This window comes from Hyperolius riggenbachi, chromosome 5 (assembly GCF_040937935.1).
Source record: "Hyperolius riggenbachi isolate aHypRig1 chromosome 5, aHypRig1.pri, whole genome shotgun sequence".
Classification (NCBI taxonomy): domain Eukaryota; kingdom Metazoa; phylum Chordata; class Amphibia; order Anura; family Hyperoliidae; genus Hyperolius; species Hyperolius riggenbachi.
The window spans coordinates 415,795,400-415,810,504 of NC_090650.1; the positions used below are offsets into that span (position 1 = coordinate 415,795,400).

The window sequence follows — 15,105 nt, forward strand, 5'->3', positions numbered from 1 at the left end:
TGTAGAAGGGGACTAGTTTATGTAGAAGGGTGAGAGAGACACCAAGCATGGTGGTAACAGTAGTTGAGAGACATTAAGCATGGTTGTACAGCGGTTGTAAAAAGAATCACCCTCATCAAGATATTAATTTTACTTGGTTTGCAACTTCATATAAACATATTTACGCAAATGTTTTTAAAACTATATTTACTTAGTACAACTTATAACAGCCAAGTGAACAATATAGTAGCATCAGTTCAGGAAAAGAACAGAGATAAATAAAGATCATCTTCTGAAAAATACTCGTAAATGTATTCAGGTGGAACTAATTATTTTATCCATTGCACACCAAACAAATTCACTTCCAGCTGTGATCACTTGTAATCATTTTGATTAGTTCAGCATAAAATAATAAAAAAAACAGCTATTCCTGGAGCACACCGGTGCTTGGTAGTGCAACTGAAGGCAAACGGTCAACTACAGTATGTGTAACAAGGCACTCTCAAAATATCTCTGGAATAAAAGCTGTGGATAGGCACAAGCATACAAAAAAATAAATCAAGGTTTGTTATTAGTAACTAACCGTTTCCACCCCCTGACCCATAGTTACGAAATAAAACACTTATAAAAAATGACATCATTTAAAATAAAATACATAAATAGTTAACTGAGGGACTCGTTTAATGTGTATGTCATGAGGGTATATTACTGCTATTTTTGCAAATAAAGGCTTCTAATTTTTGATATAGTATAAAGAAACGCAAAATTGAAAAAATACACCTTTATGTCCAAATAAAATATTATCAACACACATTGTACCAGGGAATTAATTTCAATGTTGTAATACTCAAGACAAATGGGCAAATAAAATGTGTGGGTTTTATCTACAATAGCACATTTAATGTTAGTGTTCAAAACAATATTAGGAGCATAGCAATGTTAATAACAAAACATGCTTCTGTGAATAAAGACATTCAGGCCCACATGCAATTCACTTTTTCACCTGACTTTCCTCCCAGGAGATAATTTTTAATCTTCGATTTTAAATAACTTTCCAGCACTTTTCAACAACAAAAAATATCAAAAAGTAGGTGAAAAAATTATATAAAATTATTTTGAGTATTTTCTTGCTGTCTGGGGCCTTAAAAGGCAGTTTTTTTTAACAAGTTTTAAAGTATCACCTAGCTGAAAACTCAGGAGAAAAAGGGAATTGCATATGGGCTACAGTATGCTCATAGCAGTAAGAGTTATCAATAAATGGAAACAAACATCATTAGGAGGGAAAGTAGGTGAACAGCTCTTAGACACAAGAGAACAGACAGTGTAAAGTTAAAGAGACTCTGTAACAAAATGTTGAGCCTTATTTCTTCTATCCTATAAGTTCCTATAGCTGTTGTAATGTGCTCTGTCTTACTGCAGCCTTTCCTAGTTGCACAGTGGCTGTGTTATTTCTGTTATATGATCTAATCTTCTCTCCTCTGTCAAGTCTTTGGGGCCGAGGCAGTCAGTCTGGAATGTGCTGTGCTGCTTGTGATTGGATAGAAGCTATACACACCCTCTCCAGGCCCCCTGCACACTCTGTATGACTCACACACTGAGCTACTTTCAGCCTATCACACTCTAATTAGCAGCCATGTCTTTTGTTTGTAAACACTGCATAAAAATGGCAATTACAAGCCAGGATTGCAGCAGGGAGTGGCAGAAACAGCACAGAGGGGCCCAGGAGAGCGTAATGAATAGAAAGGTATGCTTTTTATTGTAAGAATTTTACAGTACAGATTCTCTTTAAGGGAAAAAGCCTGTATACGAAAAGTACAATCAGTATAGAAACGTAAGGTAGAGTAGTATGGGAAAGAATAGGTTCCCAGCAATTATTTGGAGCTCACTTAACCAAAAAAAAAAAATTACAATGAGAGGGTGGACATGGCATAAAACACTCCAAGTACTAGTGGTAACCTATGTAGGCTATCTGATAACCATTAATCGTTCAAAACCTGAGATATTTACAAACCCTCTCTGTAGTCTACCCATGGCTGCCACACTTTCTCAAAGTGGTTCGGAGGAGTGTCACCTATTCTGGCGTTGGTGCGCTCATGAATCATTTGTATAGCAAATTTAATTTTAGAAATAATGATTTTTGTATTTTTTTCCCCTTATTATTCCCTTGAAGATGCATATAAAATAAAATAATTCTCAGCAAAAAGTACCCTCAAAGACAGCCTAGTTTGTCACACAAAAAAAAGTATATATGTAATTTTGTTGTTGATAAGTCGTGATAAAGTTATTGTCGAATAAAAGGGAGGAGTGCTGAAATGTGAAAATTGCTTTGGTTTTTAGAGCACGAGTATAATCTATTTTTACTCACCTGGGGATTCTTCCAGCCCCTATGGGGTATGTCAGTGCCTCTCTGCAGCTCCAGTCCTCCTCGGTGTCCCGCTGGCTGCCCCGCACAGAGAGGCGACCCAGAGCTGCGGCAAGGCACTGAAACGGATGATGGGGGCTGGAAGAAGACCAAGGTAAGTAAAAATAGATTGTACTCGTTCACCTCGAGAGTTCTTTAAAGTGGACCAGAGATGAGTACATGTACAAGTTTTATACATACCTGGGGCTTCCTCTAGCCCCATCATCATGGATCGCTCCCACACTGCCGTCCTCAGTCTGCTCCCTCTTCGGTAACCGGGTCCCGTAACTTGGACCAATGAGCATGTGCAGTGCGCTCCTCCGTCTCTCTCCATCTCTCTCAGACTGGCTGTGATTGGCTGAAGTTACAGGACCTGTTAACGAAGGGGGAGAAAACTGAGGACAGCGGCGTGGGAGCGATCCATGCCGATGGGGCTGGAGGAAGCCCCAGGTATGTATAAAACTTGTACATGTACTCATCTCTTGTTTACTTTAAGGGAAAAAATACTTGTTGTTGGGAAGTGGCTAGTAAATCTAGTTCGGTTTTGCAGGTACATTTCTGTTCTCCAATGGAGAGCAGAGCAGTGCAGAGATGCTATAGTAAATCAAGCCCTTTGTGTATAAATTAGGTTGATGCATAGCATCCTTTTTAATCTACAATTCCATAGTTCAGTATTAAATAAGATGATTAGTTACAACATGCATTCTGTACAGTATCTTCAAAGCTGATCGAAGTTTACACTGATATCCATTCTTTTCTTTGCTGCCTGGAGACAGCCACATCCGCACCATTCATTACATTTGCTATTTTAATGAGCCGAGCAGTAAATCGTTTTTTTCTAGGAATGCTCAACAGAATATATCCTGGTAATGAAGCAAAGGGGCTTGAAAATATCCATTATAAAATTGTATCGTTAGACACGTTCATCGACTTCCTGTCCTTTTATTCTCTAATAGGCGACATTTGAATAATTCGAATAAACTAAGCATAAATTTTGCTTGGAAATGATTCAAGTTTTGGACAGATGAAGCCAAATAACATAAACTATGACATAAATCATACAATAATGTCACAGCTGTAAATCAGTGATGAGCCTCTGCAGGGCCGTTTCTAGCCTTCTTGTCACGCCAGGCATGACGTCCTCCCCCCCCCCCCCCCCCCCCCCAAAAAAAAGGTATAAGAGAGGTGCCAAAGGGACAATAGGAAACAAAACTGCAAAATCAGTTAACCCTTTGCACACTCCCATGCAAATGCTTTCATACTACCTTGCTAACCTACCTATACTGGAGGCAACTATACTGGCTACCTATACTGGGGAAAAATATACTGGCTACCTATACTGGGGAAAAATATACTGGCTACCTATACTGGGGCCAACTATTCCAGGCTACCTATACTGGGGGCAACTATCCTGGGTACCTATACTGGGGGCAACTATACTGGCTGCCTATACAGGGGGCTGGGTCTTTTTTGGTTTCACTGCAGCTATGGCGCGCTGTGCAAATTGTCAGGTGCTGTGCGATCATTCCAAATGGGGGGGGGGGGGGAACATGCATCATAAGCTCTGCATATGATAACAATGGTCACAGGGAAATATGGAATGCAATGGATTAAACCCTGGTCATAAGGATTAGTTACTAGTAAAAACACATAATCTAGACTCATCGTCTCAAGTTCAGACATTTAAGTAAGGTGAGAGGAAGGTGCCAAAGTGGGTGTGGTAAATGAAAAAGCAAAATCATCAGTTAACCCCCTGCATACTCACATGCAATATCTTTTCTATAGTGTGGTGCCCAAAATGGTATCCCCTGCTCCAGATGTGGCCTCACAAATTATTTCTACAGTGGGAATAGCATACTAGCTAATTGTATTTCCCGCTTTATGCATCCCAGAATTTTATGTGCTTTAGCTACCACTGCTTGACATTGTATACAGTTACTTAACTTGTTATCAACCAGTACTTCCAAGTCCTTTAAAGGGGAACTGAAGAGAGAGGTATATGGAGGCTGCAGTGTTTATTTCCTTTCAATCAATACCAGTTGCCTGGAAGCCCTGCTGGTCTATTTCTCTGCAGTAGTATCTGAATAACACCAGAAACAAGCATGCAGCTAGTCTTGTCAGATCTGACTTTAAAGTCTGAAACACCTGATCTGCTGCATGCTTGTTCAGGGGCTATGGCTAATAGTATTAGAGGCAGAGGATCAGCAGGGCTGCCAGGCAACTGGTATTGCTTAACCTCCTGAGCGATAATCCCGAGCTGAGCTCGGGGTATGTCGCGCAGGAGGATTTCTCAGGCCCCGCTGGGCCGATTTGCATAATTTTTTTTTTGTTACACGCAGCTAGCACTTTGCTAGCTGCGTGTAACTTCCGATCGCCGCCGCTCGCCGCCGATCCGCCGCTACCCGCCGTTCCGTGCAGCCCCCCCCCTCCCCAACCCCTTGCGCAGCCTGGCCAATCAGTGCCAGGCAGCGCTGAGGGGTGGATCGGAACTCCCTATGACGTCACGACGTCCATGACGTCGGTGACGTCATCCCGCCCCGTCGCCATGGCGACCAGGGAAGCCCAGCAGGAAATCCCGTTCTGAACGGGATTTCCTGCTTACTCTGATCGCCGAAGGCGATCGGAGTGGGTGGGGGGATGCCGCTGCGCTGCGGCTATCATGTAGCGAGCCCTGGGCTCGCTACATGATTTAAAAAATAAAAAAAATTTAAAAATAGTGCTGCGCCACCTCTTGGGCGATATAATTGTATCGCCCAGAGGGTTAAAAGGAAATAAACATGGCAGCCTCCATATACCTCTCTCTTCAGTTCCCCTTTAAAAGGATTTTTTAAAAATTCAAAAAGATCTGAATTGCAAATTTTAATTCTGTTCAATGATTAATGCAAAAATAACTTTAAATGGGGGTCTCACTTAGACCGGATCAGCGGAGCTACACATTTTTCTGCTTACAAAACTTAACAATTACAGTAAATCAGCAGATGAACCCCAAAATAAGTGAATAAAAATAATTTGTCATTTTTTTTTGAGTGAAAACAATGTAAATTGTAACGTCTGTTTTGTGTCAGGAACTTGTTGATCCCCAAAGGTTTCCCGTCAGAGAGACCGTGGGCCAGGTTCTATGTGAGGATCTACAGGGCGGAGGGGCTGCCTAAGATGAACTCCAGTATTATGGCCAACGTCACCAAAGCCTTCATAGGGGACAGCAAGGACCTGGTGGACCCCTTTGTGGTGGTCATGTTTGCTGGACAGATGGTGAGCACACTGGATACTAGAGATTGTACTGTAATTAGTAAGGGTTTCGCAATGTGCATACAGTATATGATGGTCTGGGAAGTATCTGGTCTCTCTTTACCTAAATATCATGCAAATTGGATGCAGCTTGGAACTGGGCCAATCAAATGTTGATTTTGATTTGCCATATTTCTAGCTGCATTCAATTTGCATGGAAGCCAGCATTATTAGGATCTCAACAACATAGGAGAAAAGTAACTTATAGTCCATTTTACTCTGAAAGACGTGTACTTCTTATTTGTATGTATTTTAAATGTTACAATTTTTCAACTGGAGTGGTCCATTAACCTCCCTGGCGGTCTATTAAAACCGCCAGGGGGCAGCGCAGCACTTCAAATTTTTTTTTTTTAAATCATGTAGCTAGCCTAGCGCTAGCTACATTATAGCCGCTGTGCAGCGGCATCCCCCCACCCCCTCCGATCGCTTCAGGCGATCAGCGCAAACAGGAGATTCCGTTCAGAACGGGATTTCCTGTTTGGCTTCCCCCGTCGCCATGGCGACGACCGTCATCGACGTCATCTATGTCGTGACGTCATCGGGAGTCCCGATCCACCCCTCAGCGCTGCCAGGCTGCGCAAGGGGTCTGGGGCGGGGGCGGCGCGGCGGGTAGCAGCGAATCGGCTCGGAGCAGCGGCAATTGGTTTGTACACGCAGCTAGCAAAATGCTAGCTGCGTGTACCGAAAAAAAATTATGCTGAGATCGGGCTTACCGCCAGGGAGGTTAACCTCTTCTCTCCTTGTACTGCTTGGCACGTGACTGCAGAATGGCGGTAACTGTTTGTTCAGCAACGTTAACATGAGGCCCCCCCATCAAATCATGATGAGGCGTGTGTTGCTACTACAACAAGGGGATGGAAAACCTTGTAAAAATACATAAGTGCTTAGATAAAGGAGGTAAGTATGTGGAGAAATAGTATGAGAAGATAGTGTGTTGGAGGCCCAAAAATATTATTACAATTTATAGACTTATGCTAGGTACACTTAATGAGATGTTCTGTGTGACATTCACAGTGCACACGTTGCGTTGTGTGTAACGTGTAGCAATATTTAGAAAGTGCTGCATGCTGTGCGTTTAGCAATAAATTTGCTGCGTTATGTGTGTGGCACATGCTCATTTTTTTTTAAAATGTAACGCATGCGCCATTTTCGTTCCATCAGTATGCAATGAAAACGGCGCACCAAGAGACACATAGCGCAGTGCAAAATAACATCCAATTTTATAACCTACATGCGCTGCGTAAGGGGCACGTTGTGCGACTTTAACGTCGCATCAAACGCAACGTCCTACTGTGAAAGCGGCCTTACTGTCAGAGCTATTATTTACAACATGTTTGATTGTTTTTCCCAACGATTTCCAATGGATTTCCCATAGAAGTGAATAGAAAATCGATAATAAAACGATGGGAAATCAGATTGCACATGGTGGAAATAATCGATCTGATAGTAAATCTGCTAGAAGATCTCATCGTGTGTACCTAGCATTAGATACTAAAATACAATCAAATTCACAGTCATAATTGCACCTGCCTGGCTAGGAAGTAAAACAGTGCCTGATATATCTAAATAAAGTGTAGGGTGCATAATGTAGTAATAATCGTATGCATGAAAAAGATCATCCCAATGCAGTATAAACTAACAAAGCAGCACGGTGGCGTAGTGGTTAGCGCTCTCGCCTTGCAGCTCTGGGCCCCTGGTTTATTTCCCAGCCAGGGCACTATCTGCATCAGGGATGGTCGTAGTCAGCCAACTTCGCTACGCTGGAACTACGTGTAGTTTTACGCAATTACGCTTCGCCAAACTACGGTTTTGAAATCAAATACTTGCTTCGTATGCATTTCGTAGACTATGCGTTAAAATACGCAATTATGCGTAGTGCGAAGCATAGTGTATGCGGATGCTTATGCCCGCATGCAGAAAATTTTACGCATTAATTCCTTTGTAAATGCTTTTACGGGAACTCTTCTAGGCGTACATTCCCTTTCCAATGCGTAAATTTGTAAGCATACAACCGCATATGGAAAATTAGACACGAATAATGCATTCGTAGTTCACTATGCAATACACATGTTAACTACGCATAGTGGGCGTAAGCTACACGTAACAGTACATCGCTACGCATAAATTCGTAAGCGTAGTTTTGAGACCTCACCTACGAATTACGATGCGTAGCTGCGAACTACGATGCGTAAATTCGCACTGGCGTAGTTCTGCTCATCCCTGATCTGCATGGAGGTTGTATATTCTCCCGGTTTCTGTGTGGGTTTCCTCTGGGCACTGTAGTTTCCGCCCACATCCCGAAAAAAAAAGTTAATTGGCTTCCCCCTAAATTGGCCGTAGTCTATGCTGCATACATGATACATACATAGACATATGACTATGGTAGGGATTAGATTGTGAGCTCCTCTGAGGGACAGTTAAGTGACAAGACAATATACTCTGTACAACGCTGTCGAAGATGTTGGCACTATATATATATACTAAATAATAATAATAATACCATCAACAGTACATGTTTTTCAGGAAACCACAAACATGCACAGGTGAGGTAATTAGTGTCTCAGCAGAGCTAATTAACTGCCTCTGTGGATTTCTACAAAACATGCACTGCTGGTGGGCCTTGAGGACAGGGTTGGGGAACACTGCAAGTCTATATAACGCTGCAGAAGATGTCGGCACTATATAAATACTAAATAATAATAATAATGTTTCAAAATACCGGAGTATATGAATAACCGATAAAGTGCTAAAGAGCAAAGAATAATAGATTAGTGAGCTGTAGCTGAATCAGTACTCTGTGTAACGAGGGACAACACAATAAAGTGCTTACCGTACAAGGTGACCCATCTCCGAAGTGGGAGATTGGTGGCGGCACTCATGTGTTTTACTCTGATATGAGCTTTTCTCTGACATGTCGCTTCTTTGTCTGGATTGCCAGGGCAGGACCACAGCCCAGAAGAACACGGCAGAACCTGTGTGGCACGAGCAGGTCGTATTTAAGGAGATGTTTCCTCCTCTATGCCGGAGGGTGAAGATCCAGGTGTGGGATGAGGGAAGTATGAACGATGTGGCTCTGGCGACTCATTTCATAGACCTGAAGAAGATCTCTGATGAACAAGACGGGGACAAAGGTGGGTCTTCCATCTAGATTGATGTCAACAGTAAACACTGGTTCTCCCGTGTCCAAACTGGAGGAAACTAAGATAACTATGATCAAAAGTATCAATTGAGAGTACAATTGTAATGCTTCTTAAAAATCAAAGTAAACATCTAATAATTGCAGCACAAGGAGAGAATCCTGGCACCAGATGAGAGGTGACCGCTTCATTGCAGCCCCCCACCCAAACAGACACATGCAATAGATCAGTGGCCTGACAGTCGTTTCGTGAGCCTTGCTTGCTTCCTCAGAGACCACAAAGAAATGATCAGGTCTACCTAATCTCATTGCTTACTACAAAGCCTCTTATCTAGCCCAGAACTTTGGAATTGCTCTACTTCAGTCCCCCGATGGGTTTCTTTGAAAGCCCAAATCACACTTCCTCACAGAGTATCTGACTTAATGTGGTTACCAGATGATTCACCTTTGCTCAATACCCCTTTACATTCTCCCTTCATTAAATCAGCGCTTACAACCTGGTGCCAATGGAATAAAAAAGATAAGCATAACATAATAACCCTAGTATCCCCTTTAAGATGACCAACTCCGGCTGGGGAAAATGAAAGCAGGTGAGAATTTTTTATATCCACAATCTATTACAGAATGGTAAACTGCTCTCAAGGTGGGCTTACGTGAAAAACACTGCCTCGCTAACAAAGAATTGTTTTGTTACCTCCAAATAACACATTACATTACTACTACCACCACACCCTCAGGTAACTGGGAACTATCCCCTTTAGAATGCAAATTTACACTGAGTTCAGAAAGGCAAGGCCTCAACTCCTGCTTGTACTCCGTAACATGGTATGATTCCCTGTCTGCAACCACTCCTCCAATGAACAAATGGCATCCCAGTCTCGCCATTGAGTCTGTCAAACACTGGACGGATCACCATTGACAAGCACTGCACTGGCGCCTATCAAAACCAATGGCACTCTAGGCGGCTACCTGGAAGGCCTTTGGTTAAAAACAGCCCTGCATCCATATAGCAAAAGACATAACAACTCCCTCAATAAACCCCAAGAGGAGATCTTTGGGAGTGACAGGGATAGGTTGACCCAGTATCTTACTTAGGACATCCCCAACCCAAACCAAGATTGGGCTGTTTCTAGGACAGGACCAAAACATATGAATATAGGATCCAGCATCCTGGAGACATCTAGGGCAATGTCCATCTCTGTCAGGATATACAAAGACAAACACTTATATCGCGCTTTTCTCCTGGCGGACTCAAAGCGCCAGAGCTGCAGCCACTAGGACGTGCTCTATAGGCAGTAGCAGTGTTAGGGAGACTTGCCCAAGGTCTCCTACTGAATAGGTGGTGGCTTACTCTTGAACAGACAGAGCCGAGATTCAAACCCAGGTCTCCTGTGTCAGAGGCAGAGCCCTTAACCATTACACTGTCCAGCCACATACAGTATAGGATTGAGCTATTGAGGGGTAAAATACTCCCAAAACAAGAATTTCATCTGTTTAAGTCTGTCTTTAGCCAAAACAAGCACATGGTTATTATTGTTATGTATTGTAGTTGTATAGAGCCAACACATTACGCAGCGCTGCTGGATAATAGATAAAGTCACAGACAATGATAACAGGGGTGACTGATAACACAATACAGGTAATAAGAAGTAAGACACACAATGCCACTGGAGTAGGTCCAATAATAGTAATATTTCCAGTGAAAGTGCGCTCAATAGTGCAAATTTTCTCTCATATATATCTCAACCTTAATGCAAACAATACTCAAATATACGCACATATATCTTCCTTGTGTCACAACACCTATATGCCTTCCACCTGTAAAAAAGACCCTACGATAACACAAACCACTCCAAGGTGTCTCTACACCTCTACTTACAGTCCACCTGCAAGAGATGTATGTATATATAGTTCACCTGTGAAAAAAACACACACACATATACTGTTGTATATTGCATCGCTGTCCTTTGTCACCAAACATATAAGTGTACCAGTCTTAGATTTCCACGGACACTGCGCTCTCAATATATTTCACCAATCCTTCAATTCTCTGTGCCTTTATACTCCGGATGTGACCATAAAAAGGAAACATAAACAAACAAACATAGCGTGATTCTGTATATATCATATAGTTCCACCACGTGTGTTAAGAATTCTCATGTGGTCCCGCCACATACAGGTACGTATCACAGCTCCTCACCCTCTGTGCTTGCTGCCAACCCACAGACAGCTTCTACGCTTGGCAGTTATGCAACACAGTTTGATGGTGAAAACTACTATTTAGAATCACTGGCAATAAGCGTAGAAGCTGTCTGTGGGTTGGCAGCCAGCACAAAGGATGAGGAGCTGTGATACCTGTATGTGGCGGGACCACATGAGAATTCCTAACACACGCTATGTTTGTTTGTTTATGTTTCCTTTTTATGGTCACATCCGGAGTATAAAGACACAGAGAATTGAAGGATTGGTGAAATATATTGAGAGCGCAGTGTCCGTGGAAATCTAAGATAGGTCCAATAATACACTTTTCTGTGGTCACATTGCATGATCAAGTGTGATACCCAAGGAAGAAGGGCTCTGCCAAAAGCTTAAATTCCAGCAAGTTGGACTGACTAAATTCTTTACTGTAGGAAATAACAAATATTGCCACTCCATAATGGATCTTATTTTGCTCCCGGCTACTTCTAGATCCAGTGTGTAATCTTTCCTTTCAATCTCTGGACAGAGCAATAGTTTTGGCTCCGATCATCATCCTAAGAAGGAGATATATCCAGTCTAAAATCAATAAACATTGTATGTTTCCCCTCTTTTAATAAAAAGTTATGGTAAATCGCTGGGTCTTTTCTCTCCAACTTACCCCCAGACCCATTGTATGGTGCACAGCCCCGCCCCTTGCCAAAAATGCTGTGGCCTTTCTGTGGCACTCTCTATGTCGGATACCCAGAGCGCCGTGGCACTCGTCTGCATGGAGGAAGGCTACGTGCCGGAAGGCGGCGCACACCGGATTTAGTGGTGAGTTCAAGAGAAAAGACCCAGCAAGTCATTATAACTTTTTATGAGAAGGAGATATATACAATGTTAATTTTAGACTGGATAGTCTTTTTAACATGTACCTGAAACATGGGTGGGGAAAAATTCATACATACCTGTAGCTTTCTCCAGCCCTTCAAACCTTTGGCCCCCTGGGCCGCCTCGATCCTCTGCTAGGGTCCTCTGAAGTTCTCCATCTCCAGTCAGTTCATGCACAGTTTGGCTGCGCATTTGCACCATCGCGCTCCTGTCACCAGTATAACTGCGCAGTACGCTCCCAGCGATGGGAGCACGATGGTGGGTGCGCGCGTGTGGCCAAGCCTTGCATGTGCTGTATGCCTCGCCTGTAGAAATTTCAGAGGACCCTAGTGTCGGATTCGAGATGGGCCCGGGAAGACGGCAAGGGAGCCAAAGGTCTGAAGGAGGCTGGAAGAAGCCCAAGGTACTGTATGTATGAATTCTCCCTGAACTCAGTGTCAGGCATGACACAATGACAGAAACAATGTAGATTTCCCTGCAGAAGACTTCCAGGTAGCAAACACAGTGATATGTTGGTGTAACAAAATACTAATTCACGGTGACACTTTTCTTCTCCTTGGTAGGATTTCTCCCAACGTTTGGTCCAGCCTGGATAAACTTGTACGGGTCACCCCGAAACACCACTCTGATGGATGATCACCAAGAACTGAATGAAGGCCATGGGGAAGGAGTTTCCTTCAGAGGACGAATCTTGATAGAAATTGCAGTGGAGATTCTATCAGGAGGGGCGCATGAGTCTAAATTTTCTAAGATCATCAAAGACATAAAAATCCCATTGAAGGACTCCAAGCCTTCCAAGGGGAAAGAGAAGGGAGAGAAGGGCTCTGAGGAGGCCAAACCAGGTGCTGCTGCGGACAAGACTAACTCCATCCAGGTGGAAGTGGAGCCCTTTGATGTTCCTCCTGAGGTGATTCATGTGTATAATTGGCCTGTTGGGTGATAATGCTCAGTAAGGGCCCATCTCTACTAGAGCGAATCTGCATGCGATTCCCACCACACAAGTGGAAATGGGCCCTAACGTTACATTAAAAAAACATTGTTCCCCCCTTGTCTCTTATGGTATGGTCCAGCAGCCAATGAGGGCCCAACCAGAGCTGAGATGTCACCTTTGCTTTGAGATTAGCTTTACTTACGGTAATCGTACTGCAGAGGTGATAATGACTATGATATAAATTGTGTCTCTCTGTGTGTGTTTTAGATACATGAAGAAAAATTTGAAGATTTTCTCCTTTTCGGATCATTTTTCGAGGCCACCCTTATTGACAGGAAGACTGGGGAGAAACCCATAAGTTTTGAAGTCAGTGTTGGTAAGTCAGGGTGGGAGATGCTTCTAGTAAGGATGCTCATTCTGATTCCGCTGAATTGAAATTTCTGCATTTTTGATCAGAAAACAGAAATCCGATTTACCGCAGCTCAATAGTTTTAGCCCAATCACAGAACTCGAAAGCATTTGACCAATCAGAGAATGCAAAATTTTTCTGTGAAAGTCAAACTACTGCAATAATTTTAGACCAGTCACAAGACTCGGATACTACCGAGAAGGGATGCTTATTCGGATTCCGCGGAAATTCCATTTCCGAAATTCCGATCGGAAATGGCATTTCCGCATCGGAATGCGAAAATCGGTAATGCAAGTGCGGTAGGCGGATTTTCGCGGATTTCCTCTGGAAATCGTGGAAATTTCTGCCGACTTTAACATTGATTTTCTCAAAAACTGTAATGTATTTTTGAAAACTTTTTTGCATCTTGTTTACAAGATTCAGTTTATTAAACCCTGAAAATTTGGTGTTTCTAGGACTTACGGGGGCTTTGCTATTAATTAAACTAACTAACTAAAGTCGGCGGATTTTTACTGTAATGTAAAATGCAGAAAATCTGCAATATCCGATATGCGGTCATTTTAAGCCAATCAGAAGACGCAGAATGAATAAACCAATCAGAGAATGGGGATTTAGGCAAAAATTTCCACATTCTCTGATTGGTTTATTCATTCTGCATCTTCTGATTGGCTTAAAATGACCGCATATCGGATATTGCAGATTTTCTGCATTTTACATTACAGTAAAAATCCGCCGACTTTAGCGGTTAATAGCAAAGCCCCCGTAAGTCCTAGAAACACCAAATTTTCAGGGTTTATTAAACAGAATCTTGTGAACAAGATGCAAAAAAGTTTTCAAAAAGACCTTATAGTTTTTGAGAAAATCGATGTTAAAGTCGGGGGTAATTTCAGCGATTTCGAAATGTGTAGCGGAAAGCGGAATCGGTAGCAGTAGCGGTAATTGACAATGGCGGAATGCGGATTTACAGCGGAATAGGAAATTGGCATTTCGAACCACCCCTATTTCTGAGTCTTGTGATTGACCTAAAATTTTCCGTGGTGTTCCAATTACCCCACTAAAATTCTGCCTTTTCTAGTCCAATACGTCCAAGTCAACTGAGAAGTAGTTAGCCAATCAGAGAATGCAAAAAGAAGACAAAGACTTCTTGGAAATCAGAAAAACAAAATGGGAAACCGGCATTGCCGGAAATCGAACACACACAGCATGATCAGCATGACAGCCACGTAACCGCCATTTGGTGAAACAGGATGAAAATTCTTGCCTCCATACCGCCCTCCTTTAAAAAATCAATGAAGAAGACCTGAAAAAGTAGAAGCTGGCCAAGAGAATTAACATGACACATAGCTCCCCACTGTCCCTATTTTGAAGGGACAGTCTCTCTTTGGGGGCCCTGTCCCTCTGTCCCTCTTTATTCCTCATTTGTCCCTCTTTCAGGACTCATGTACAGATCTATGTAAATACATGTATTTTTCTTCTAAAAATGGATTTAATTATCTCTAAACTTTATTCTCATCCCTAAGGCCCTGTTCAGACTGTCCGCGTTTGCAAAATGCGTATAAATTTAAAGAAACGCGTTTGTATGCGTTTTCTATGCATTCAAATGCGTTTTCTATTGCGTTTTGCACACACACACGTCACACAGGAAACAGAAAAGAATTATGGGAAACGCAGAGGGAAACGTACGCTAAAAACGCAATAGTACGCGTTTTTGATATGCATCTATAGACCTTCATAGCATCCGTTTCTGTGCGTGATGCACAGAACTGCGTGCAGCAATGCGGATGAGAAACGTATGCGTCTCATACGCATACATGTGAACGAGGCTATTAGAAAACATCAGTAGCCGTTTCTATGCGCAAAGTGCCCGTATGCATTCTGTAAAAACGGCTAGG

General features: G+C 42.6%; 1 protein-coding gene across 4 annotated transcripts in view; it reads left to right on the forward strand.

The window, feature by feature from the left end:
* The window catches only part of FER1L6 (fer-1 like family member 6), a 288,985-nt gene that overhangs the window by 139,212 nt on the left and 134,668 nt on the right, over positions 1-15,105 (forward strand). For all 4 annotated transcript variants that reach the window (XM_068237997.1, XM_068237996.1, XM_068237998.1 and 1 more), the window contains 4 exons: positions 5,446-5,632; positions 8,607-8,799; positions 12,437-12,780; positions 13,072-13,180. In XM_068237997.1, the coding sequence (XP_068094098.1) occupies positions 5,446-5,632; positions 8,607-8,799; positions 12,437-12,780; positions 13,072-13,180 (833 nt within the window). The remainder of the gene's footprint in view (positions 1-5,445; positions 5,633-8,606; positions 8,800-12,436; positions 12,781-13,071; positions 13,181-15,105) is intronic.